The sequence below is a fragment of the Pipistrellus kuhlii genome, unplaced genomic scaffold (genome assembly GCF_014108245.1).
Source record: "Pipistrellus kuhlii isolate mPipKuh1 unplaced genomic scaffold, mPipKuh1.p scaffold_m20_p_18, whole genome shotgun sequence".
Taxonomy (NCBI): domain Eukaryota; kingdom Metazoa; phylum Chordata; class Mammalia; order Chiroptera; family Vespertilionidae; genus Pipistrellus; species Pipistrellus kuhlii.
Genome location: NW_023425493.1, coordinates 4725938 through 4753685, shown reverse-complemented (window position 1 = coordinate 4753685; position 27748 = coordinate 4725938). Strand labels below are relative to the sequence as shown.

The following is a 27748-nucleotide window of genomic DNA, read 5'->3' as shown; positions in this document are numbered from 1 at the left end:
GGGTGGCGCGGGGAGGGGGAAGCAGCGTGCATGTCCACTGCCCAGAACCCCCACACACACCCCTGAGGGAACTTGGAGAAAAACCACCTCCTCTCTGCAGAATTCGAAAAGGTAAGCATCCCCATCAGGAAACTCAGAGGAGTGTTCGGGATTCTGAAAATGTTCAGCTCTTTCCCATCCCTGTGCCCCACCCCACCCCCAAGCTTTTTTCCATCCCTGTGCCCTCACCTCCTCCCTCCCCCCCACCCCCCATATGTGGGAGACAGCCTCTTGGCCTCGGTGAGGGGAGGAGGCTGGTTCTAGCCCCTCCTGCCAGCTCTTCCCCCTCCGCTGACTCAGCCCCTGCCCATCACTTAGCTGTGCTGCCACTATAGAGTTCTGCCTCCACAAAGACCCAGCGAACTAGTGTCTCAAGTCCCAAACCACTCTCGTTTTGATCTACAAAGTGCCCACCGACAGAAAGCTATGCTCCCTAGCAGGCCACCCAAGGGCCTTCTCTACCCGGCCCTCCGCTCCTGCTGGCCCTTGGGGCTTGGGCACTGAGCAGCTCACCATTCCCGAATGTGACCGGTGTTTTCTCTGGGCTCAGTTTCCACAGCCAGCGAATCTAAATCACACAAGTGCTCCTCCTCTGTCGGCCTCCCTGAATGCCACCACACTGCCCCGAGCCCGGCCGATGCCACCTACCACTCTGGGTCACACCTCTTCCTGAGTGTCTGTCTCTCCCCTCACCATCTGGGGGCTACTCCAGGGCTGTATTCCCTTCATCTCTGGACCCTCCAGGATCCCAAAGTGAAGAGAGAAATGGCTGTCAGCCCAACCAGTGTGGCTCAGTGGTTGAGCATCGACCTTTGAACAAGGAGGTTATGGTTTGATTCCTGGTCAGGGCACATGCCCAGTTACAGGCTTGATCCCCAGTAGGGGGCGTGCAGGAGGAAGCTCATCAGTGATTCTCACTGATGTGTCTCTCTCTCTCTCCCCCTCTTCCTTCCTCTCTGAAATCAATAAAAACATCTTTAAAAAAGAAATGGCTGTGAAATACAAAGGTGAGGAGAAACTGCTAACACTGTCTGAGACAGAACCAGGGATCCCAGCTGGTGGTGATGGGCCTTCCTCCTGGACAACACCTTTGTGACTCCCAGTCCCATTCCCAGAACAAGGGAGCCTGGCACACATAACAGGTGGGGTGGATAATCTATTTTAATGAAATCCATTATTTATATATTTACACACACACACACACACACACACACACACACACACACGGAAAGAAAACAAAAATAGATCTTACAGCTTTAAAAAATGACAACTGAGCACTGTGGGCTGGAGGTGGGATGCCCACCCCGCAGCACACCTGCCCACAGATCCCGTCCCCCTCCTCAGGGCATCCTGGTATTATTCCTGGCATTCAACCCTTGCCATTCTCCCTGGCCAGGAAGTGGAGAGGTACAGGTGGGGTGGGGAGTAGAGGGAGGTCCAGGGAGGGTGGACAGAGTAGAGGAGGGATGCTGAAGGAGGTAAGTTAGGGTGGATGGACTTAAATAGGAGCAAGAAGCTGCTGTCTGTCATCCCAGGATCTGGCGGGGAGAAAGGAATGGGAAAGGGAAGACTGGACGGGGAGCTGGGGTTGGGGCAGGGAGGATGTGTTAATCCCTCGGTCTCTTTCTCGAACTTCTTTCTGTCCATCCCAGCCTGGGCCAGGCCCAGAGAAGGTCCAGTGACACACTAGTGGTTTCTGTCCCAGCAGGACAGCTGATCTAGGAGGTGAACCACAGAGCTAGCAGAAGCTGGGGTTCTCCTCAGAAAGACACAGACCCTGGCTCCCGGGGAGCGATGAAGAGCACATCGGCTTTGGCATTGATGCAGTAGGTGATGGCGAGGGAGCAGATGAGGACGCCAAAGCCCACGGCCAGGGTGATGAGCTGCGGGGAGACAGTGCGCTCAGATGATCTCGGTGCAGTTTGGGGTAACTGCTTGGGGCTGGGAGGAGGACATCAGATTCCTGGAGCTGGCTCTGAGCACCAAGTACTGACCAATCAGAGCACCAGCTCCGCAGGCTGGAGGCTTAGTCTCCCCTTTTTAAAAGAGAAGTGAGGTACCTCTGTTCTCGCTTCTGTCTTGTACTACTTACTGGAAGGCAGGACCCTGAACTGGGGTTCTCTCGTGGCAATTACATGCCTGACTGCCTTGCTTCAGGCCCTTGTCAATACTGACTGCCTCCGCCGGGGTAGGCCTGCCTGGGGGGCCACAGGGCTCGGAGCGTCCCTGGGTCTCTCTGAGAGCACAGCTCCAGCGAGAGCACAGATTCACACTCTCAGCGCAGACAAGCTTCCTACGGGGACGTCCTCGCTGACAAGGGACAGCTCTGCAGCAGGTTTTTGTGGCAAACCTGGGCGGTGGGAGAGGAAGGAGTCAAACAGGTCTCTGCCAGCACCTCCCCCCATCTCACCTCGAGCTCTTTGCTGGCTATGAGAAATATCCGGGCGCGGATGTCTTTCCAGCGGCTCTCGGTCCACGTGGAGTACTCGGTGGAGCCCCAGTGCCCGAGTTCGAAGGCAGGAGACAAGGCCCTGACCAGGCGGGCCGTGGAACGCACACAATAGGGGGAGCGCTCCGTCCCGTTCGGGCTCAGGGGGCCCTGCACCCACATGTACTCATACAGCTGCAGGTAGACAGGCCAGAGCAGGGGCTGAGGCGACCCTTTCTCACTCTCTCCCGTCACCCTTTCCATGGCCCTTTCCACTTAGGCTACTGCCTGTTCAACACCCACGTTCAAAGGGCTGCCTCCCGCCACCTCTCCATCCCAAGCCCGTGGGTCCAATTGGGCCCAGGAGAGCCTCCAATTTCCCAAGGGAAAGGGACCCTCGGGGCACCTCCGACACCCACTACCACTCACATCCTTGTTTTCATTGGGGACTTTACTTGAGTCCTGGCATTGCTCTCGGGTAAAGTCGACCACCTTGCCAGTCAGATTTGCCAAGGCATACTGGACTACGTAAGTGGTGTTGGTGGGGCTGGAGACGGCGATGTAATGCTGCAGAGGCCCGTCACCTGGTTGGGCGCCACGGGGAAGGGGGATGTGGTGGACAGAAGGTGCAGGGCAGATGGGCAGAGACAGGAAGAGCCCAAGATTGGCCGGAGCCAGAAGAGAAACAGAAAGAAAGAGAGACGAGGGGAGGAGCGAAGAAAAGAAAAAGGAAAAGAAAAAAAGTCAAGATTAAAGTAAAATGATCACTTTTCCTCTCTCCCGTTCCTTGGCCAGGTCCCATCCCCATGCCAGGTGCTTACCCAAGTAGGACCGCAGGTCCTGCCTGAGGATAGACTGGAACCACGAGTTGTTGGCTTTAACCAGGAAGCCGTAGAGCAGGCGGGTAACCTAGGTTGGGCAGTGAGAAGAGAGAGCTGTGAAGTGGAGCCCAGGGACTGAGTGCACAGTGAAGGTAAAGTCATGAGACAGAGACCAGGCTGGCCAGATGGACTCTGGGTTGGGGACAGTGGCTGGCTCACGAGGCCCAAGTGACAGCTCTTCCGGGCACGGACAGGCCCGCTGAATTCCCAGGTGTGGGAGACATAAAGGCTGGGGCGGTCTGAGCATAAATGGGCAGAAAGAAGCCAGGGCCCGTTTGTTCTTACTGTGTGGGGATCGGCTTCAATAGTGTCCCTGGAGTTGGTTCCTCCTGCAAGCTGGTACAGCGCCCGTCCCAGCACCGTGGCCACGTCTGCAAGGGCCTGAGGGAGGTGAGGAGGGGGGCTGAATGGCCCACCTCTTCTAACCCCAAACAGGACCATTCCAACCACTGCACCGCGACCCCCCGCTCCCACCCAGCTGGGCCAGTGCTACCTTGGCAGTGTCTGTCACAAAGTTCAGGTCCTCTTCGGGGCTCCGCTGTCCAGGGTAGCTCACATTGATGTTCTCAGCAGTGTCGTAAACGCTCTGGTAGTAGCTGCCAGGAAAGCCAACACGAGCCTTGGCTACGCTCAGCCAGGGCCCTGCCCCTCCCTCCTGCCCCTAATGCGGCAACGTGGCATTTCATTTTTCATCAGCCAGGAAGGGTAGAGAGATTAGGGTCCCACACTGAAGAAGGTGTGGAGAAAGGGGAGGGAGGAATGGGGGTGGCAGCGGTTTGTTAAATACAAAGCCTTTCCTGACAGACGAGGCAGAAAGGGTGAATGAAATCAGAACGCAGGACTCTCCTCCCCAAGAGATCTCTAGACGAAGGAGACACTCCTGCGGTGTTTGGTGGCGGCAGAGGAGGATGGCTGACATGGCTTCCGGTGAAGCCTGCCACGGGTCATCGGAGCAACTGTGGGTTGTCCAGTGAGCATTTACACCAAGAGGGCTGCAGCAGAGGGCAGCAGCACATCTGCTCACCGACACAAACACGACACTGGGTCAAACCTCACCGCTCCTTGGGGAGCCCCAGGAGGCGGACCGTAGAGGCAAGGCTAAGAGAAGAGCGCCCAGCCTTTCCTGTCCCTAAACGCCTGTCCACACAGAACCAAGGCAGCCGCCTAAGTCCGAAATGTGTTCAATGATGATCACCCTCACCCCGAAGTGGATGACAAACTGGGACCAGATTGACCTAACGCCCTAGAACTGTCGCTGCTCAAGATAAATGAGAAGTGGGGAGAGAACCTGAGATGAAGCATTTTCACTCAGAAACGCCTCTGGCCTGTTGGGAAAGGAAGCAGCCGGGGGCGTGGCAGTCCAGCCTGAGGAAGAAGGTCTCTGCCCCCCCCCCCCCCCCCGGGCTCAAGTGAGAGGCAGTTCAGAGGTATCTAGGCCCAGGAGAGAGGTGGCTAACAGGCCTCACCCCTCATTTCCGGAGCTCCCTCCCCTGTAGGGGGATACTATACCCTCACACTGAACCACATGGCAAGAACATGCGGCATTTCAGAGTACGGTCTGCGGCACCCCTGGGTGGGCCCGACAGGGCCAGCTCTCCGTCCTACACCTCGAGAACCCCATCATCATGCCAGCGCACTGTTTGAGATGACCATCATCATGCCAGCGCTCTGTTTGAGATGACCATCATCATGCCAGCGCACTGTTTGAGATGACCATCATCATGCCAGCGCACTGTTTGAGATGACCATCATCATGCCAGCGCTCTGTTTGAGATGATGCCTTCCCTGGGGAAGTCAGGCCCCTAGAGACTTGGGGGAAGAGGAATCACAAGCAGGGATGACTGCAGGAAAGGGCTAAGGGGAGAATCGTTTTCCAAGAGGAACATCCAGTCAGATGAGGGACCAGGCTACATATAAGTCGGCCACTGAACAAAGAACACAAGGGGTGGCTGCGGAGAGGCGGTGTGGGGAGACCTCTCTCTATGGACCCGGCTGCAGCACAGACGCCCTGAGAAGGAAGAGCACGCACGTCGGCCCCTCTTACCGGTTATGGAAGGCAGTAGCATGGTCAGCGAGGACAACACCAGAGATGTTTCGAGCTCGAAGAAACCGCTGCAGAGAAGATGGTGGGAGAGGCTGGGACTGGTTCAGCCTCCGGAGGACGACAGGGACGCCGGCACTACTCTGCTCCAGTGTGGTCAGGAGGCGCTCCACCTGGGATGGGGAGGGGGGTTAACTCAGGGGAGGCTGGGGAGAGGGAAGCAGGAGGCCTTTTAGATCTGAAATGCATCCTACTTCAAGTGGCCGGCTTGGGGAGTTGCCTTAAGCCCTCCTAGACCTAAATGCCTCAGACATTTGGGATCAAGGCCTCCTGAACCTCCTGCAACTCCCACCGTCCTTTCTGAACGATGGCCTAATGAGGGAGAGGCCTGCGTTTTCCTATTTACAGGTAAACCCCACTGTCTGCAGAACTCTGCCCATCCTCATTAAAAGCTTCGCCTATTTGTTGTGCAGACTTGCAGGGACAAGTAATAATACAAAACAGGCAATCCAGGTGGTAAGGGCAGTAGAAGCTCAGAGCAGGGACAACGCTAAAGCTGCAATGGCAGGAAGAGACCTCATGGAAAAAGAGGCCTACGGCTGGGCGTTGAGAGGATGTAGGAGCTTGAACAAGTAGTGAGGAAAGTGGGGGGCATTTGGGGTTGGGATTCTGACATGACAGGAATGGGGCAGCATGGCCTGGACAACTGGATCTGGGGGGCAGCAATGAGAGAAGGGAGCCAGTCACTACCCTGTCCTCAACGGGCAGCAATAGCTGCGAGGCGCCAAATGGTCAGAGAACTGCCGTCCCATAGAACCAGTGACAGGAGCTGAGCTCATCGTTCCTGCTGGGGAGCTGCAGCAGCCACGGTGTTCACCCTTTAACCAACACCCAGCTTCAGGTCCGGTCTCTCAGGCCTGGGGGGCAGCTGGGGAGAGGGCCAGGACGAGGAGGCGCCCCTACTCTGAGCTGTGGCAAAGAGAAGTGAGGGGAGAGATGCTGAGATTACCTGGGTCTGTACAGACTGGTTTTTCTGAGACACGGGATCTGTGTGCATCCAAAGCTCTAGTGACTCTCTTAAGGCCACCTGGGGAGGGACGAAGAAGCAACACTTATAATAGGTCTGCCGTGGTGGGAGAAAGGAGTGGGATCAAAAGAGAAGGCAAGGGAAGAGGAGGTGATGCCTGCAGGGAGGACAACAGAACTAAAGAGGAGGGGACTCTGAGCAGAAAGGAAGGGGCGAGGACACACGCTGCACACCTGTCTCAGCTCCACGAACGAGTCGATGTTGTCCAGTGGCACAGGGAACTTGCCCCTCTCCATGTCATAGACCATCCTCGAGCTGCCAATGTAGTCAAACGTTTCCTGAGGGGTAGAGATGGGAGGGGAAGGGAACAGAGGGACTCAAAGGGGTAGGGCAGCCTTGGCTCCTTGAAGCTAGATCAGAGCTCTCAGCACAAAGGCCACTGTCTCATGCACCTCAGCTGCAGGCTAGCTTCACAGTCATGTGGCTTTCCTCCTCCCTACCCCTCGCCCCAGCTCTGACTCTCCCCCACATGTATGCACCGCATGACTTTGAGCCTCCAAAAGAGTAGAGCAGCCTCAGGAAGGCCTGAGGCAAACATCAGCTGCCATGTGCCGCTTCGGGCCCCTCCCGTATCTCTACCAGCTCAGCCGCAGCTGCTGTTCCTTAGTCCCGGGCCGGGCTGTGGGAGAGTGAGTCAGGAGCCTCGGGGCTCCTGGGTGGAAGTGACAGTAAAGGGGCCCAGGGAATAAAAGCAGAAGAATGCCTCTAGTAGATGCGATCAGTGGGGGAAGAAGGGGGGACAGGACACCACTTCCAGGTCAGGATGCAGAAGCTCTCTGCTGAATAACAACTTAAGTATTGAGATCGTCCCCAAATGGTGGCCACGCCCACCTCTCTCCCCGCCCCCATTCCCTGGCCACCCACTCAGGCCAGAGCCCTTACCCCCTGGAAGAAGACGAACATGACGTTGCGGGGCAGGGTGGTCACGTCGGGAGCCTTGGACAAAGCTTCAGCTGCGGCCAGCTGGGTGACGAAGGAGGCGACAGCACTCTCAGCCCCGGGGGCCACGTTCCAGAAAAAGGAACGACTGTCCAGCTGGGTCCGGCAGAGAAGGCAGGGAGGAAATGAGGACTTTGAACTTGGAAATGAGAACCAGGCCTGGCCCCCTCCTGTTTCAGTCAAGTGAACACTCGTGTGCTGCAGCAAGACCCACCGCCCAGGTCCCTCTCTATTGGAAGCTCCCACCGTGACAACTGCCACGTGTCACCGAGGCCTGCCTGCCCTTCCTGTGCCAGCCCTGCCCACTTCGCTCAGCAGCCAGCCTCACCTGGGTGGCAGCAACCACAACCTTGTCACCAGGCTCTAACGTCCCAGATGTATTTATGGGCTTAAGCATGCTCCAGACGTTGTAGTCGGACAGGGGGTCACAGACGATTTCTGAGCAGGAACAAACAGTGAGAATCAGCTGGTGTCAGGGTCTCCCAGGGAAATAAAAGCAGATGTGAAGGCCCCTCAGACCAGCACCCATGGCCTCTGTCAGTCACCTTCTCCATCTCCACTGCTCCACACTGGTTTCCCTGCCAATGTCCACTTTAGGGACAAGATGGGATTGTTGAGAATGGTTCCCACTTCTCCCACCAGTGCTCCCTGCCTGGGCCCACCCCTCCCCCACAGGCCTCCCAACATGCTGGTCCCTTGCCTCTGCCCAGTACACCCAGCAAGCCTCGGTCCTGACCTACCTGGGTTGATGCTAAAGGTGTTCTGGATGGAGCTGCGCCGCATGCAGGTGACGGTGCTGATGACGGCGTGCATGTGCGAGAAGAGCTGCATGGCACAGAGCGGGAAGACTGGTGCCGAGCCGTTCTGGCTCAGGTTGTGATCCCGGTAGCACTAGAAGGGGAGATGGACCCCACTGAGGCAGCTAGCTGGGAGTCCCTCCCAAACTGCCCAGGAAGGGGAAGGCCCAGCTCTATCCTGAAGCCACTCCCACTCCTTTCTCTGAGTGAGAGTTGTCTGGTATAACCATAGGATCTATAAGGTCAAAGAAAAACTCACTGAAAGCTGTGAAGGGGCACAGACTCATGGCCTAGTTGGGGGCAGATGAAATTAACCTGCGTCAAATGACCTGTATCAGCCACTGTTTTAATGTGATTTGATGTAAAGAACACTGAACCGGAAATCAAATGTCCAATTCAAGACAGCTTGCACATTATCTGAGCATGTAACTTTGGATGAATCTAACTGCTGTGTGTGTTAACATGAAGAAGGTAGACTAGAATTAGAGAATACCGGAGGTGAAAAGAACTCCAGGAATTTCTGAACTGAATCTCTCAATTCCTAGCCCAATGCTCTTTTGATCATACGAGGGGTTCTTAACCAGGACTTCCTACCTTGTTTCACATTAAGTATCCTTTACATTGTCTTCCAGTCTAAGCCCTTAATGCAGTAAAGGCAGGAGAGAAATGGGAGAGGGGAATGTAAGAAAGTAAATTTCCTGGCTCTTCTTGAAGCCAATGTCTTTCAGAGGGTGCACGTGTAGACTGAGAGTCCCTCCGAACAAGAGCCCAAAAAAGCCTCTTTCTACTGGAATTGCCAGGAGCTGGCAGAGTCATTACCTGCTTGATGACATTGGTTTCATTTTCATCTTCAAGAAGAAAGATGGGGAAACTAAAGTCTTCATAAGCCAAGCCATCACCCAGGTAGTTCCACTGTACATTCCTGCAGTGCGCAAACTCTGGCCCGTAGGAGTCGGAGTAAACGCCTGAAGAGGAGGAGGCATAGATGTTGGGACACAAGCACTTAAGGACCAGTGAAGGCGAAGATATTATAGGGTCAGGACTAGGAGTTCTGAAAGAGGAGAACCCAAAGCAGCAAGCATCAACCTGTCACCACCCACAATAAAACAGGCCCCGGTATTGGGGAGCCCTAGGCTGGCCAATTAGGGGTCTGAGCATGTGACAAGAAGCAAGAATGGAAGGTCAGTGGAAGAAGAGGAGACAGGAGGGGAAAGGGATGAATGGCAAAGACCAAGAAACACTATCTTCTGTTTGGGGTGTCAGTTGTTCACACTACACACAGATTACCCTCCCTCATCACCCTCCCTCATACACACACACACACACACACACACACACACACACACACAAGACTGATACAACAATGAGCTCTGGGTGACAGCGGGCTCCAAAGATCCTTCGGGCTCTTACCAAACCCATCGTTGGGACACTGCTCACTAGGAGAAAAGCCCTCAGCGGGACTGGGCTTGGCCAAGGACACTGCCAGACCAGCAATTCGACTGGTGCTCCCCTTCAGCTTCTCCATCACCTTCCTAGAACAGGAGGGAATGACATGAGGGAAGACAGGAAGCTCATCAGGCAGCCTAATGTCCTGAAACAAATGGGAATGAGGGGAATCAAACTGGTGACTCACTTCTTGTCTTTTCAGCCACTAACGTCTGAGAGAACCAAGACCCAATCTGAGCTGAGGGCTTATCTCATCTACCCTGTGTTTGTGTGACCCTGAGCACCCCTCCTGCCTCCCTGGGGTCCTTACTCACTAGAGTTCTACTTACAAGGTCACCGAGATAATTCCTGTTGACTGTGACCGTTCCTGGTGAGGGCACCCCACCCCTGTGCTGCTCAGACGGGGGAAGCCGAGGAAGCTGTCATTCACAGTGTGAGCACTGTCCCTGAACCTCCCCGCTCTGCACACAGTCTAAAGCAGACAGGGGCAGTTGTTACCTGGTAAAGAGCGTGCCCTCCAGCAGAACCATGTAAGGGGGGTTGGGGCCATCCGTCAGCACCCACTGCAGGTCTTCTTCTTTCTCCACCACATGGATGACCCCTGTGTCCCCGCTAATGGAAGCTGCCAGGACAGAAAGGCTCAAATGAAAGCTCCCACAGTTGACGATTCTGACTTTGCTCACTGACTCTGCAGATCATCTATCCCCAAACATGTTACAGGACATTTGGGTTAATACAACCACGTCTAGACTTGAACTTGAAAGGTCCCTGTCCCACCTGAGGACTATCAGGAGGGAATGGAGAACAAAAGAGCCCAAACAGTCTACTCGGGAGACCTTGTTCATTAATATTCATTTTCTTGCTTTCTTCCCTCAAGCGCATTTAGCCAAATATACAAGATTCTAGGACAGCAGACATAAAGCCTGCAATTCCTCCAGAAAATGGTAGGCTCTAAATCTCTAGCTCAGCCGAAACCGGTTTGGCTCAGTGGATAAAGAGTTGGTCTGAGGACTGAAAGGTCCCAGGTTCGATTCCGGTCAAGGGCATGTACCTTGGTTGCGGGCACATCCCCAGTGGGGGGGTGTGCGGGAGGCAGCTGGTCCATGTTTCTCTCTCATTGATGTTTCTAGCTCTCTATCCCTCTCCCTTGCTCTCTGTAAAAAAAATCAATAAAATATATATTTAAAAATAAATAAATAAATAAATAAATCTCTAGCTCATTGTTCTGCCACTGTAGCTTCCTTTGTGAAAACATGTGTAGACTCCATTGGCCTCAGTAGCTTCCCTAGACCTTCATTCCTTTGCCCTATTTGAGAGTAGCTTTACTTGCTTTTGGCCAGTTTTAGGTCAAGTTCACCAAGAACTCTGAGGTCTCCAGAACAGTCTCCTCACTGCTGGGCCTTAAGTGAATTGGAGATGTGCTGGTATGGATTCCCCTCATTTCTGGGGATCTAGGGTTTCCAAAGGCCCTCGGCTGGTCACCCTCGGCCAGGAGCAGACTGACCCAGGACAGGAAGAAGATAAGCTGTGACACTGTACTTCAAACACCTGGACTCTAACCTGGGTTCCAATGAGTGACTGCGTAGTCTTAAGTAACTTGCTTATTTTCTCTGGGCCTTCAGTGAGAAGTTTTCCACTCCTATTTACCTCATACTGTGGGGACACATGAAAAAAGGAAAGAAAAGAAGGAACTAAAAAAAAAAAAATCCTACATAAGCCCTTTGAGCACTTTCAAATGGTCCAACAGAAACAGAGCATTATAATCAGAAATCAAATCTGGGTCTATTTCTCCTTAATTTCACCATGCTAGCAATCCTAATCGAAGATATACAGATACAATGATGGCAGGCTTATAAAGGAGTAGGCTGAAAAGGAAACAAGATCTTAACGAGGAAGTGGCCAGAGTCCAGCTCCTCCCGCTGGTTTCTCTGCACTGGCTCTTGGCCCCGAGGCTCTGCCTCCCACAGGGCTGCTCTAAGAACCTGCAGCAGAGTGACTCATTCCCAAAGGGGGAACTTGGAAGCCAGCTCCAGGGTAGTCTGAGCTCAGCCCACAATGGAGCTGGCTGTCTTCTACCCACAGACCCAGTTTAAGAACTAAATCCAACAACAACTTTATTTGGAACTGTTTGGAACCGGTTAACCTACTCCCAGCACCTTCTGCGGCCGAGACATGGGACAGTGAACATGGAGTCTAGCTCAGGGAAGGATGGGTAGAAAAGCAGTAATTGCCGCCTTGAGCAAGTGTTCCACTTTTCTCCTACCAACCTGAGAGGTTTCAGGAAACCACAGAGCTGCTGAGAGCACACTACTTACTCAGCATCATCAATAAACATTTATTAGTTCAGGAATAACTAATAAATGAGCAGGAATATGCTAACTGTTTTTATGGACGTAAAGTGAAATTCAGAGGTGACCCATTGGATAATGAAGGAGCCAAGATCTGATTCTGTTTCCTGCTTACCAGAAAAACAACCTGACAGAGCTACCTACACTCCCAGAACAAAATCTGGAGATAGCAGGGTAAGCAGAAGGGGAACTGGGATTCAACCTTTAGATCACAATTTCCCCCCCCCACCTTTCATAGTTTTATAACCATGCTGTCACAGTACCCTGTTTTGGAACACATTTACAAAGCATGAAGACAAATTCAAATGCTTTACTAATTCGTCTTGCAATTATATGGCTTTCTCAATGCCTTCTCTTCAAATAGTTTATTGCCTGTAAAAGGCCATTTTGGTTCCAAAAAGATCAGAGGGCATATTCTGGGCTCCACAGAATATGGAATGTCTTTCTCCTTAGAAACAGCATAGTTGTCTACTCAACCTACTGGGTGGTTAAGAGTCCTGGCTTAGCCGAAACCGGTTTGGCTCAATGGATAGAGAGTCGGCTTGGGGACTGAAGGGTCCTGGGTTCGATTCCGGTCAGGGGCATGTACCTTGGTTGCGGGCATATCCCCAGTAGGGGGTGTGCAAGAGGCAGCTGATCGATGATTCTCTCCCATCGATGTTTCTAACTCTCTCTCTCTCTCCCTTTCTCTCTGTACAAAATCAATAAAATATATTTCAAAAAAAAAGAATTAAAAAAAAAAAAGCGTCCTGGCTTAGAACTTGGACCACCAGGACTCAAATCCTGGCTTCATCACTTAATAAGAGCAGGATAACCTTGGAAAAGTTATTCAACTTCTTTAAGTCTCAGTTTCATCACTTGTAATATGAGATAATAATAGTAGCTACGTCATGAAAATTAAATGAGATGCATGTTTAAGAAGTTTAGTAACACTTACTAAATGTTAGCTCTTCCTAATTATCTTGCCTGGTTTGCCTAACTATCTACCACCTCCCACCCACATAGCATAATTTGTATGCTGAGACTTCTAAGCAGGACTTAGATCTTTATATCTAGGCCACAAATGGAAATATCAACAGCCACAAACACAAACCCCAACCTCAACTCACAGTGGCAGCCAATCTGATGAGTGGCATTGAGCAGACGGACGCAGGGAGCTGTTTTATTTAAAGAGATGTAGATCTTCCTCTCCACGGAGTTTCCCCCACACAAACCTGATCAGAAGATAAAAAGTGTTGGGAAAAAGTTGAGAGATGATAGCACCAGCCTCCATCTTGTCATTAGCTCACTGTACGGCTTGGCTATATCATACTTTCCGCAGCAGGACTAATGTCTAGTCTTCTCACTTCTTGGGCACATCATCGGGACAGCCAGCTATGTGCTTATTACAGAGAGCAACTGACAGTGAAGCTAAAAGACAGAAAACTTCATTTGTCAAAGGAAAGGCATTTAAGCTCAGATGTACCAGCTTCTGGTTGCATGGGTCACCTCACTTTTACTTATCACTTCTACTTTTCTGCTCATCTCCAGAGAAGCTACCTCCTTGGATACAGATATGAAGAACAGACAGACATTGACACTCAATCCCCCAGGACACTCCCTACAACACGGTCATCAAAAAGGCCACAAATTACCGGGCCTTGGGAGCTGAGCAGTCCCAGTTGAGGAGAGAGAGGGGAAGGGAAAGAACAGGGAACTGGCACCTGTCAGTTAACCTAGCACCAGTAGCTGATCTATGTGTGGGGCGGCTATAGTTTCTCCGTTGGGAAATCTTTGAAGAAACCAATATGGATTTGGTGGAAAGTGTGGTCATGGTTAGACACAGACACGTTTGCATTTCTAAGACTTGACAGACTAGAAAGCCATCTACCATTATAAATGCCTCATGTTCCTTGAATCATTATTCCACAGTCTACAGTGAAGAGTACCCATATCTTACTTTTATCTCACTTTACTTTTGAGACAAACTGAGGCAAAGCACAGGGACGCGGGTTTACGGTGGCATCAACACAGAAACAAACGAGGAATCTACTATCCTCCTAGAGCTGCCCTATCCCCACAAAACTCGGCTGCTTTCGCTTAGGGAGGAAGCTAAAGTGACACCTGTCCTTCTTGATTGTGGGCGGGGTGGCCCGGGACCTGGGGGAAAGGAGGCATCCGGAGAAAGTGAGAGTCTAGGCGGGTGGCCTGCAGGAGGAGGTAATGAATGGAGCGACCCGACGAGGCACGGGGGAGACGAGACCTTCAGGTCTCCGGAAGGGGGAACTTCTGTGATGGGAACGAAAGAGAAAGGGGATTTACAGGGCGGGAGGACGGGAACCAGGAGACAGACGGCTGGGCGGACCGGAGGGTTCTCCTCGCAGAGTGGAGCTCACGGTCGGGGAGGCCTCACCTGCCAGGAGGACGCAGAGACACAGCAGGCGAAGAAGACCCCGACTTCCCAGGTCAGCCGCGGAGCCGCCCCCGGCCGTGGCCATCTTGCGCCTCGGCGGAGCGGAAGCCTCGGCTCTTTTCCGGCCGGAAGTGGCCTCTCTAGGATAGCCGGGCGCCGTCTCGGTGGTCAGGAGCTGCAGGGACCGGAAGTCCGTGTCCGCGGGAGCTTCCGGGAGCCGCGGCTGCGGGCGGCTGACGTGGAGGCTTGCAGCGGGGCGGCGGGGAGCGGCGGGGCGCGGGGAGGACCTGGGAGCCGCGGGCCTGAAGGATGCTCACCAAATTCGAGACCAAGAGCGCGCGGGTCAAAGGTAGCGGAGCCCGGGGGGCTGGGTGTCGGGGGCGGCGCTGTCACGGGGGTGGGGGTGGGGGTAAGTGGGCCGATGTGTGGGCCGAACTGGCCCCGGTGCGGACCCAGAGGAAGGGAGGCGGGAGGGCGGTTGGACCGGCGGGCAGCCCTCCGGCCTGTTCTTCTTGTGCGTTGTCCTTGCGGTTTGATCACCAGTAGTGGGTTCCACATCTTGAGGCCCTCCTCCCTGTTCTTTCCCTTCCCCTCCTCACCCCGGGCTGTGTCCAGCCAGCTCCCAAGGCCCAGGAACCCGTGGGCTTTTTGAGGACCGTGTTGTAGGGAGTGTCCCGGGCGATCGAGGCTCGACCTCTGCTCTTCGTATCCACGGCTGTTCGTATCCGAGTCCGCGGCCTCCCCGGAGATGAGCGGTGGCTGCCTCGCTGAAGGAGGCCTTGGCCGCACCAGCTCAACACCGAGTGCCTCCATGGACTTTCCTTTCTTACCTGGACACAGGACACGCTAGGATAGGCCTGTAACCCCTGCAGGGTGTGAGCTTGCTGAGGTTGCCAGGTGAACAGTGAATACGTTTTTGGTATTGTTCGTGGTTTATCTGAAATGCAAATTTAACATATTTCCTAAATATGGCAAACCTAGAGTTTAGGGATCCGTGGATGGGGTGGAGGGCAGATGGCTGAAACTGCAGCAGTGGTCTCAGGATGTTAGGATGGGAAAGGCAGAGAACTAAGGTCTTCTGAAATTTGGAAGAAATAGGTATCTTGACTATTTAGTAAGATGCAGGATGGCAAGGTGGTTAGGAACTTAGCCTTTGGAGTCAGAAGGGCTTGCTTTGGGCCGAAACCGGTTTGACTCAGTGGATAGAGTGTCGGCTTGGGGACTGAAGGGTCCCGGATTCGATTCCAGTCAGGGGCATGTACCTTGGTTGCGGGCATATCCGCAGTGGGGTGTGTGCAAGAGGCAGCTGGTCGATGACTCTCCCTCATCAATGTTTCTAACTCTCTATCTCTCTCCCTTCCTCTCTGTACAAAATTAATAAAATATATTAAAAAAAAAAAAAAAGAAGAAAAAAAAAAAAAGAAGGGCTTGCTTTGGAATGCCGAATGATAGGGGCTGGGGTGTGTGTGGAGGTGGGGCGCCTTATTTAACATTATAAATCTCTCTTTCCTCATCTGTAAAGTGTGAATAATTTAGGGTGCACTTTTGATGTGAGAATGGACACTGAGCAGTTCTAAGTCTTGTGAGATTGTGATCATGATGAGTACCATGAAAAATTCCTGGGTGGTTGAAATGGGTCTTTATAATCATTGTATTTTCTGTTCTGCTCCTAATTTTTTATTGGGCAGTAGAGAAGGAAAGTGGGGGAAGAAGGAAGTTGTCAGAATATTTGAGAGTTATATCCATTAATGAGTGTTCCTATGGAACACTTCCATACAGGAAAAAAGTGACCAAAAAGTCAATTTAGAGAAGAAATGTTCAATAAATAAATGAAAATATACACCTCACTATACATCTAAAAGTAATACAAAGCAGTATTGAATGTAAACTAATTTTAAACAGAGAAATTAAATTTTGATAGAAATTTTTAAAATAAAACAAAAATATTATAACCTCACTAGTAATGATCTATGTTTCTCTCTCATCGATGTTTCTAACTGTTTATCTCTCTCCCTTCCTCTCTGTAAAACTCGATAAAATATATATATATTTTTTGAAAGAAGTTTGCAGGGAAACTTTGTTACTTTCATTTCCATAAAGTGATATGGTCTGCATTAAAAATTGGAAAGGATACACTCTAAACTGTTAGCAATTGTTACTTCCTTAATCTTCCATTTCCAGTCATGATGGAGGAATAGGGACCAGGTTTAGCTTCCCACCTTAAATAACCGCACAACTGAACAAAATGTATAAAACAAAGGATTTCAGACATTGCATGACAGCCACTGCAGGAAAGTGATTCTTGATAGAAGGGAAATAAACAGATGAGTCCTATGGTTGTTTTTAGCTTACTTCCCGGAGAGAGTTTCCAGGCTGCAGTGGAGGGAGGGGAAAGAGCCTTGTGATCTCACTGAGGAGGACAGAGTTTAGAGTTCAGGGGAGTCAAGACAGCTAGAATGTGCCGGGAGAATACCAGAAAAGGGAGGTGCTCAGAGAACACCTGAGTTCTGCAGGGCATCCCGGTAGGCCTGTGAGTACTAATGAGGAAAGACCCAAGGCATGGACAGAACCACTGGGGAAAAGAAGGCAGAACTCCCTGGAGCTCACATCGGGCCGGGAATAGTTTGTGTTCCTACTAGCCAACATGGAAAGACCTCCTAATACTACAAGGCATCCACAAAGACCTCAGAGGGCATTGCCGTAATAGTAGCGTCAAGTTAGACCTACACTAAAGGCTACTATGGACCCATGCTAGTAAAACTTAGCCTGGTCGGTGTGGCTCAGTGGTTGAGTATCAACCTATGAACCAGGAGGTCACGGTTCAATTCTTGGTCAGGGTACATGCCCAGGTTGTGGATTCGATTCCCAGTGTGGGGTGTGCAGAGGCAGCGATTCACTCTCTCATTGATGTTTCTATCTTCCCCTCTCCCTTTCTCTCTGAAATCAATTTTAAAAATTATTTTTTAAAAATTTCTTTATTGATTAAGGTATCACATATTTGTCCTCAACCCCCCATTCCAATCCCCCACCCCTCCCCACTCATGCCCCCACCCCCCTATTGTCCTTGACCACTGGTTAGGCTCATATGTATGCACACAAGTTCTTCGGTTGATCTCTCCCTTTTATCCCCACCCTCCCTTTGAGATCCAACAGTCTGACCCATGGCTCCTTATCTCTGGGTCTGTTCTTGTTCATCAATCTACGTTGTTCACTATTTCCCCTAGATGATTGAGATCATGTCTTATGTGTACATGTCACAATGATATTTCAGTCCTGGGTGGTGGACAAATGGTGGTAATGCAGGTCTGACCCTCTCTGGTTTGGTCCTGGGCAACCTGCAGTGACACACAGTGCTGATCGCTATTATGGCAAGGCATCGTTAGCATCTTCCATCTCTGGATTCTTCTCTTCTGTCTTCATGGCTGGAGCATTCCTGTCAATCCCTCTCTGTTGCCAGAATCCACATGGTCTCGGAGTTGTTTTCTGAAAATATACAAACATATTCTCAACCAAAAGTTAATAAAGGATAAACTTTTTTATAAAACTTAAAAGCAAACCTCAAAAGGGTTAACTGATTCCAAGTAACTTAACTGCATCATAAAACAAAGCCCAACAATATTTAATGGAATGTACCAAAAACCCAGGACCTTATAGCATAAATTCATAATGTCTAGCAGTGAATGAATAAGTGAGCCTAGAATTAACCTAAGCTGTCCCTTTTCTATCAGAATTGACAGGAAGTGACATTGGGGCTTAGCTCATTGGACCGTTCTCTTTTTCCCCCCCAGGACTCAGTTTTCACCCCAAAAGACCCTGGATCCTGACCAGTTTGCACAATGGGGTCATCCAGTTATGGGACTATCGGATGTGCACCCTCATTGACAAGTTTGACGAACATGATGGTAAGATAATGGTTTTTAGGAGGAAGTTAAAGATAGAAGTATTTATTGTCTTCGGGAGTAGTTTAAGCCTCGTTTGACATTAATTCCTAAGGATTAAATAATGTGGAGGGAATAGAACTGGAAAAGCCTGAATAAGAACCGCCTTGGAGATTAGGAAGCATGTCTCTCTTTAACATATATTGCCTGCCTTCTTCTCCAGGCCCAGTCCGAGGAATCGACTTCCATAAGCAGCAGCCACTGTTTGTCTCTGGAGGAGATGACTATAAAATTAAGGTAAAGAGGCTCTGTCATTGCTGGAGAAAAGGACAGAGGACGTGAGGTTTGGGAATTGTGGAAGGGACTAAAAAGCAGTAGTACATCTTACTCAGAGAGAGCTCATGATTTTTACTTTATTCAGCAACATTTATGAGCGCTTACTGTGTACCAGGCACTTATTTTGGGGGAATTCACAAATAAATAAGAAATGACCTATGTTCATAAGGATATTTTATTCTATTAGAGGAGATAAATATATACCCAAATAATAGCTGTACAGGTTAGTAAGTAATACAATAGAGAGATAACCAAAGTGAAATAGTGGAGAGCAATTCGGTTACAAAGATATAAAGCATGACATAGCTGGATACATTTGAGAAACTATGATTAGTTTTGTGTGGAGAAAAGGAGATAAAGGAGTGATCTTAGCACTTTAATTGAAGTAATTATGGAGTTTGCATGCTCAGGAGTTTGGTTGTCATACAGATAATAGGGAGCCATAAAGGGGTTTGTGTAAAGGATTGATATCAGATTAACTCATTAAAAAAAAAGATTACTTGGGTGGCAATGTAAAGAAGAGATTGGTTGGATGAAATGGGCAAGACAGGAGGCAGAGTTAGGAGACTGTTGTGTAAGTCCATGTGAGAGTGAACAGTCTGAGCTTAGGCAGTAGCATTTGAAATGGAGAGAAAGATTGATGTGAACACTCAAGAAATGAATGTTCTGGGGTCTCTCTTATAAGGACACTAATCCTATTCATGAGGGCCCCACGCTTATAACCTAAGTACCTCTCAGAGACCTCACCTCTTTAATACCATCACCTTAGGCATTTGGATTTCAACCTATGAGTTTTGGGGAAGACACAGATGGGTAATGAAAACTATCTTGGCTCTGATCTGTTTGAGATACCTAAAGATATGTCTGCACTGGAGACATATTTGGGAGTTGTCATCATGAAGGAGGGAACCAAAACAGAATTTGTTAGAACATATCTCTCAGGAATCACTGAATGAGAAAGCAAACTCATTTAAAAGATGGAGGAATTAGAGTTAGTATAGGAAAGTAGGAGGTTAGAGATGAACCAAAAGCAAGAAGCAAAGCCTTCTTGGATACCAAGGAAGGGTAGAATTTTGGGAAGGAAAAAGTGGTCAGAATAAGATAAAGACAAAGTAACCTTTGGAGTGCTTTTTTAGCAGGGCATTAGTGATCTTAGCATTTTCATGTGAAGTGAGGAAGCAGAGACAGAATATAGGCAATTTGAAAAAGCTTGACTGTGATAAAGGCAATAACTGCAGGCAGAGACTTTGAACCTCTATAAAAAAAAAAAAAAAAATCAAGCCAGGTGTGGTTCAGTGGTTGAGCGTCAGCCCAAGAACCAAGATGTCACTGGTTCAATTCCTGTCAGGGCACAAGCCTGGGTTTGATCGCTGGTATGGGGCATGCAGGAGGTAATGTTTCTATTTTATCAATATTTCTATCTCTAAAAATCAATAAAAAATACAAAGTTTGCACTCTTTACTTTCTTTTTTTTTTTTTTTAATATATTTTATTGATTTTTCACAGAGAGGAAGGGAGAGGGATAGAAAGCTAGAAACATTGATGAGAGAGAAACATCGACCAGCTGCCTCCTGAACACCCCCAACTGAGGATGTGCCTGCATCCAAAGCACATGCCCTTGACCAGAATCAAACCTGGGACCTCTCAGTCCACAGACCGATGCTCTATCCACTGAGCCAAACCGGTCTCGGTGCACTCTTTACTTTCATAAAAAAGTTTTCCCAGCCCTAGCCAGTTTGGCTCAGTGGATAGAGCATCGGCTTGTGGACTGAAGTGTTCCAGGTTTGATTCTGGTCAAGGGCACATGCCCGGGTTGCAGGCTCGATCCACAGTAGGGAGTGTGCAGGAGGCAGCCAATCAATGATTGGCTCTCATTATTGATATTTCTCTCTCTCCCTTTCTCTCTGAAATCAATTAAAATATATATTTTTTAAAAAGTTTTCCCCAGCTGAAACCGGTTTGGCTCAGTGGATGGAGTGTCGGCCTGCGGACTGCAGGGTCCCAGGTTCGATTCCGGTCAAGGGCATGTACAGTGGTTGCGGGCACATCCCCGATGGGGGGTGTGCAGGAGGCAGCTGGTTGATGTTTCTCATTGATGTTTCTAGCTCTCTATCCCTCTCCTTTCCTCTCTGTAAAAAGTCAATAAAAATATATTTTAAAAAGTTTTCCCCAAACAATGTATTTTTTATTTTTTTAATATATTTTTATTTATTTTAGAGAGGAAGGGGGAGAGAGATAGAAACAACAATGTTGAGAGAGAATCATTGATCGGCTTCCTCCTGCATGCCCCCTACTGGGGATCGAGCTCACAACCAGGGCATGTGCCCTTGACCGGAATAGAACTAGGTCCTTCAGCCTGCAGGCCGAAGCTCTATCCATTGAGCCAAACTGGCTAACACAATATTTTAAAAAAGGACACAATATTTTAAAAAAGGAGTTATTGTCCAGAACAGGCAAAATTATAAAGCAGAAAGTATATTAGTGGTTTTCTAGGGTTGGTGGAGGCAGTAGTTGGGAAGAAATGGGGAGTGACTGCTAATTAGTATAGTTTCTTTTGAAAGTGATAATTTGTTCTAAAATTGTTCATGGTGATGGTTGCCTAACTAAAATGTACTAAAAACCATTGAATTCTATACTTTAAATTGATGGATTGTATGGGATTTGAATTATATCTCAAAGCTGTGATAAAATAAATTGTCTTAGCTAGCTGCATGCTGTGGTTTTAATTTATATTTCTCTGATGAAAGGGGGATTATCTAGAAGTCATGTTTACGGATCATTTTATTGTTTGCTATATCCACATTTTCATTTATTTATTTATTTATTTATTTATTAATATATTTTATTGATTTTGTACAGAGAGGAAGGGAGAAAGATAGAGAGTTAGAAACATCGATGAGAGAGAGTCATCGATCAGCTGCCTCTTGCACACCCCCTACTGGGGATATGCCCGCAACCAAGGTACATGCCCTTGACCGGAATCGAACCCGGGACCCTTCAGTCCCCAAGCCGACGCTCTATCCATTGAGCCAAACCGGTCCCGGCTATATCCACATTTTCAAAGAGTAAGATAGGAAGCCCAGGAAATGATCAGAGTCTACAAATCCTATAGGTACTTAAGGATTCAGAGTTCTGGAGTTTGATAGAGAACTGTCAAGGAGCCAAGACGGTTTGAAGCTATATATATAGAAGTTTAAAACAATGAACTTGATAAGAGAAAAAATTTATAATTGCAGAGTAGTATTTGTAGTATGACCTAATTTTTGTGTGAAACTCCAACTCTACTGTATACATGTATATTTATATTTTTTGATTCAAATGAAGGTGAAGGTATTAGGATACTTTCATTTTTTGTATTATTTGCCTTTTCTCAATTTTATACACACCTGTTGAGCACCTACTAAGTGCTAGCCACTATATTATGTGCTAGAGGTATAGTATTGAGCATAATGGACAAGGATTCTGCCTTTAGGGAATTTATATTCTTTTTTGTTTAATACGATTTCATTTGTTTTTAGAGAGAGATGAAGGGAGGGGGAGAGAGAGAGAAAGAGAAACATTGAGAAAGAAACATTGATCAGTTGCTTCCTGTACATGTCCTGACTGAGGACCAAACCTGCAACCTGGGCATGTACCCTGATGTGGAATCAAATCCATGACCTTTCACTACGAGGGACAACTCTCAACCAATTGAGCCATACAGGGCTAGAGCTTATATTCTTGTTGGAATAATCATGTTTTTAAGTTGTTTGAATTTTGTCATTTACAAAAAAAAAATTTTTTTTTAAATTAAATTTTAAGTTGAAAGGAAGAATAGTAATAAGGTGGCCCAGAGAGACTATAAATATGTATTAAATCTTAAAAAAGAAGACAAAAAGCATCTGACCTCTCGTTTTTGTACTTTTTTGGATGGGAGAATGAGCTGCCTTACATATATCGTCCTGATTTTAGTGTCTTCCTCATTTGTGCTCATTGGTGCCTGGTACTTCGGTAGTTAAATCAACTTTATATGTGAATCTGAGCAGTGTGGTATTTTCCATAGCAATGAGTTAAAGTCTCCTTGCATGACAGATGAGTGTAGATTGTGAATATATTGGCATCATTTGCCACCAAGTTAAGAGTAAAAAAAGATGATGCCATATGTTATATTATTGTTCCTTTGAACTCATGCTATTTGTTCTGGCATTTTTAATTTTTTTACCCTGAGATAAGATAATCAGCAGAATACTAAGGGATCTGAATATATAAAAGCTGAGAACATTATGCAGTAGAAAAAAGAGCTTCCGGTTGAGCTTGGATAAGCATCTTGTCTCATGTTATTAAATAGAAATGGTTTCTTCCTCAAAAAAGGAAGAAACTTGCCGAAACTGGTTTGGCTCAGTGGATAGAGCAACAGTCTGCGAACTGAAAGGTCTCAGGTTCGATTCCAGTCAAGGGCATGTACATTGGTTGTGGGCACATCCCCAGTGGGGGATGTGCAGGAGGCGGCTGGTCGGTGTATCTCTCTCAACAATGTTTCTGGCTCTCTATCCCTCTCCCTTCCTCTCTGAAAAATCAATAAAAAAATTTTTTTTTTTTAAAGGAAAGAAACTTTTTCATAGTTTTAGGTTTAGGTTTTCCCTAGCCTGCCTTTTTTTCCCTTCCTCGCATGTTATTTGATCTTTTCCCTCCAACTTTAAACAAAGACCTCCTATCAAGGTCCCCACCTACTTAGAAGGGCCCGAATCTAAATCCAAACGGAGTGAGAACCTGAGCCTTTCAGGCACTCAACCTCAGGTCCCATTCCTCTGCTGTATCTCTCTCTGCAGGTTTGGAATTACAAGCTTCGGCGCTGTCTCTTCACCTTGCTGGGGCACTTAGACTACATACGCACCACATTTTTTCATCATGTAAGTGTCCATGTGCCTCTAGTTTTATAGCATTCTTCTGTTTCCTTGTAGGAATCATTGTTTTCCCTCAAGAATCCCAACATTGATACAAAGTTATGTTATTGAGTGACTCTACTAGGATCTCTGTGGTGTTGACCTTCCTTTGTTTCATTCTGTAAAAGAAAGCACTCAGGGCTATATTGAATTAAATCAGAATCAGCACTCCCTTTGCTAAGATAGCTGAGAATTTAGACAATGGAATGTTCCCTCCAAAGAGAGAAGTGGTTACAGGAGCCTGAAAGAACATACTCGTTTAATGTTCAAACCCTTTATCTGGAATATCTTTCAGGAATATCCTTGGATACTGAGCGCCTCAGATGATCAGACCATCCGGGTGTGGAACTGGCAGTCTAGAACTTGCGTCTGGTAAAGCAGGGAACAGAGGGTTCAAAAGTGTCTTCATTCTTCCCAATGTTTTATAATCAACTTCTCTTCAGAATAATCATCTCCCTCCGCTAATGCACAGGGTCTACTGATTAATTATTGATTGTATTTGTAACTTTTTATGTACAAAATGATAAATATAGAGGCAATCTTGTAAGTAATATATGAATCTGGATTTTCTGATCATTTCTTACCAGAAAAAGGAGGTCATATAACTAGGTTTTTAGAATAAAACTTTTAGTGAAACCTGAGCCATAGTCTAGACATCTGTCTTGCTTTGTTTTGCCTTGAGCTTTCCAGGATATAAGGAAGATGTAAGGACCATTTTAAATGATGCCTCTTAAGAGAGATATTCTATTAAAATTAACAGATGGTGGTTTCCACTATGAATTACTAAGATTTCATTTATTTTGATATTTTAATATGGCTTTTAGAAGAGAGCTGTGCCTTCTCAGTTCTCCCAGAATCATTAATATTAAATGCTAATGCATTAGAGGTAAGAAGAGAGCTATTATTAAAACGGTTGGCCTTCTTGTTATTAGTTTAGAATTATTAGGTTGACTTATCTTTGCCTCAAAAAAAGTATAATTGGATTTGTATCTGTTGAATCTGGAGAATGGTTTTTAGCATGTAGGAGTCTGGTGATTCCTGCCTCTAATTTGGCATTGTCTGTTTTCTTCTTACAGTGTTTTAACGGGGCACAACCATTATGTAATGTGTGCTCAGTTTCACCCCTCAGAAGACCTGGTTGTATCAGCCAGCCTCGACCAGACTGTGCGTGTTTGGGATATTTCTGGTGAGCTGTTCAAGTTCAGAGGAAAACCTAATCATGTCGTGTGCAAAACTGCAATTTCTTTAAACAGTGAGGGTAGTTGGCTTAGAACAGGAAAATTTAGAATATTCTTTCCTCAAATAATAGCATCTTTGTTTCTGAGTATATTAAATCTGTTTTCATGGTTCTTCATGTTAGAGGTATTTCCTAAGGAAAGTGTTTGCTCTAGGAAATTTAATTTGAAGAAAGTTACACTTTTTTGTTAGATCAGTTTTAGTAAAATCTATATATCATTGGCAATAGCTCATTAAGAATCAAGCTTTACACAAATTAAAAAAAAAAAACCTTTGGCAAAAACAAAGTTGGGGAATAAATTATTACAGGGAAACAGAACTCTTGAATCCTATGGCCTCATTTAGAAGTAGGAAAATCTTTTCTATTTCTTCTAGTGTAAGGATCATGGGGAGGTGGAGCAGGAGGTGGTACATCCGGAATACCTTTTAATGTTACAACAGACTTCCAAGACCAGAAATTAATTTATAGATTTTGGGTAATTGGGATAGTCTCTCCTTTCACAGTTTATATATCTTAATTTTTTATAGTATTTAAATGTTTAGTACTTTATGAGTCCAATAAGTTGCTAACCAGAAAATGTTTCTCCCATTTTGATACAACATTTATTATCCTTTTACAACATGTCATTTTTGGTTTAGAAACTGCTCGTGATTAGTTTTCCACCATTAACTCAAAAGCACGTAAAGTAAAATAAGCAGAGAGAGAGAGAGAGAGAGAGAGAGAGAGAGAGAGAGAGAGACATTGCACGCCCCCAACTGGGGGTTGAGCCCACATGTGCCTTGACCAGAAATCGAACCTGTGACCTCTTTTTTTTTAAATACAATTTTAGTTTTTCCCTTTGTTTTTTTTTTAGTTTTTTTTTTTAAATATATTTTATTGATTTTTTTTTACAGAGAGGAAGAGAGAGGAAAGAGAGTTAGAAACATCGATGAGAGAGAATCATCGATCAGCTGCCTCTTGCACATCCCCTACAGGGGATGTGCCCGCAACCCAGATACATGTCCTTGACCGGAATCAAACCCTGGACCTTTCAGTCCGCAGACCAACGCTCTACCACTGAACCAAACCGGTTTCGGCTGAACCTGTGACCTCTTAATGCATAATTCAACCACTGAGCCACACTGGCTGTGCAGCCTACCTTTTTTAGCAGTTATTTTAGCCTGAGTTCCAGTAAGTCTAAACATGGGAAGAGGAATTAGCTTTCAGGTCTGTTAGGAACTAAAGCTAATATTTCCAGGAGAGAAAACATTAGTTCTGAGTCAGAAAATGAATACCCTCACATCTAGAGAACTGTTCAAAATTCTAAATTTTCTAAGTGTCTGAAAGGGAATACTCTGAGCGAGGTAAGCAATAAGCAAACAGATCTTTAAAGGAAAAATTGTCTTCTTGATAATTCTCCCATGAGAATTGTGCCCCATGGTGCTTAGATTAACCTGATCTTTTGTGTTAGCCTGTAAATATTTACAATATAGGGATAGATTTAGAAGAGAGATTGCTTTTTATCTTCAGCATCCTAGTAAATTGAAATATCTTATTGTGCTTAGACCTTTGCATATCAAGCCCTTGCAAATGCGTAATCTTTGCAATGACTACTAACGTATTACTTTGCTGCAGCTTCTGTCCTCATCCAACTCTCTCTTCTTACTACTTCCTCTGGTCCCCTCTGGGAGGTGTGCATCAAACTGGTCCATTCTGACAGTGTCCTCTCCTCCCTCTGGATTTGAGTAGCTGCTGTAGAAATTTTCCATCTGTCCAGTCCCCATGCCTTGTCGAAGGCTCAAATAATATTTCCTTTCTAAGCATCTTTTCACTGCCCGTATAACATTCATATGTCTGAATATACCCTTTCCTTTTCCTGAACCATCACAAGCAAGTGCAACAAAGGCTTCCGTTCTGCAATACAGCCTTTCCTTTTCATGTGTTTGTTGAAGCTTATTGGAGGTGAAGATCTTCACAGCTATCTGTTTTTATATCTTTCTTGGAATCTGTTTCATACTCCAGACTCAGAAAAAGCTGGCAGATCCCCTTAAAGGGACAAGTGAAATAAGTGAAAGGAGGCACCTCTGTGATGAGGTATTTATGGAGCTTTGGGAGAGTGCTTCTTTTTTTCATTTTAAGCATTGGCTTGCTTTCTCCTTTCCTATTGGCCGAATGCTCTTCTTGGGCAGGAGACAAGATAATTAAAACTGCCATGTCCTTTTAAGCACTTGTTGCTCCAATGCTGATGTTTACATGCCACTGTAATAGAAGAGAGATTCTAATTCTGATACAATGAAGGTAAGTATGGTCATTGGACTTAAATGTTTATGTTTTCCTACAAGTGTCAACATTTAGGCTTAAAACTATTTAGATTTTATTTTCAGTGATAGCTTTTATTTTCCCCTCTAGGTTAGAGATTTTTTATTCTACAAATACCAGGTAGTTCCATTTTTCTCTTTGCCTCCCAAAATACTTTAAAAGATATTATTTGAGTTCCAATTCTATTATTTCATTTATAAACTGAGTATTAGTCACATAACATATGTTAGAGTGCTTTGAAAACCACAAAGTTCTTTTCAACTGTAAGATGGTAATACTGTTATAATTTTTATTTTGACTATAATGCAAATAGTTAGCTTTTAAAGATAAGTGTAGTTTTGCCATGAATGTGGATCTTATTCAAATGTGACTCTTTTTCTTGTTAATACTTTATTTTTCAATTATAGTGAAGTACAATATTATATTTGTTTCAGTCACTAGACATTTATAAAGCTAAGTGATTACCCCAATAAATCTAGTACCCATCTGACACCATACATAGTTACTACAATATTATTAACTATATTCCCTGTGCTTTATATACCCATGACTATTCTGTAACTACCAATTTGTACTGCTTAATCCCTTTAGTTTTTTCACCCATCCCCACAACTTCCCTCCCATGTGGCAACCCTGAAAATGTTCTCTTTCTATGATTGTGTTTCTGTTCTGATTATTA

At 46.9% G+C, this 27748-nt stretch overlaps 2 protein-coding genes across 4 annotated transcripts in view; one reads left to right on the top strand and one right to left on the bottom strand.

The window, feature by feature from the left end:
• Positions 1 to 1186: 1186 nt before the first annotated feature.
• On the bottom strand, positions 1187 to 14529 carry NCSTN (nicastrin). The gene is made up of 17 exons (XM_036442708.2): positions 14399 to 14529; positions 13116 to 13220; positions 10157 to 10280; positions 9623 to 9744; positions 9032 to 9177; positions 8156 to 8306; positions 7744 to 7853; positions 7359 to 7511; positions 6650 to 6754; positions 6399 to 6476; positions 5393 to 5562; positions 3842 to 3944; positions 3634 to 3729; positions 3289 to 3376; positions 2897 to 3051; positions 2450 to 2662; positions 1187 to 1922 (listed from the first exon to the last, which is right to left on the bottom strand). Exons 1-17 carry the CDS (start codon positions 14481 to 14483, stop codon positions 1800 to 1802), a joined length of 2127 nt encoding a protein of 708 aa, XP_036298601.1. The 5' UTR covers positions 14484 to 14529; the 3' UTR covers positions 1187 to 1799.
• COPA (COPI coat complex subunit alpha) overlaps positions 14472 to 27748 on the top strand; it is a 41688-nt gene continuing 28411 nt past the window's right edge. For 2 of the 3 annotated variants that reach the window (XM_045582985.1, XM_045582984.1), the window contains exons 1-6: positions 14585 to 14747; positions 18187 to 18300; positions 18500 to 18573; positions 23421 to 23501; positions 23830 to 23906; positions 24611 to 24720. In XM_045582985.1, coding sequence (XP_045438941.1) covers positions 14708 to 14747; positions 18187 to 18300; positions 18500 to 18573; positions 23421 to 23501; positions 23830 to 23906; positions 24611 to 24720 — 496 coding nt within the window. In that variant the 5' untranslated portion in view covers positions 14585 to 14707. Of the gene's footprint in view, positions 14748 to 18186; positions 18301 to 18499; positions 18574 to 23420; positions 23502 to 23829; positions 23907 to 24610; positions 24721 to 27748 lie in introns of all 3 variants that reach the window. The other variant, XM_036442704.1, reaches the window with a different exon arrangement.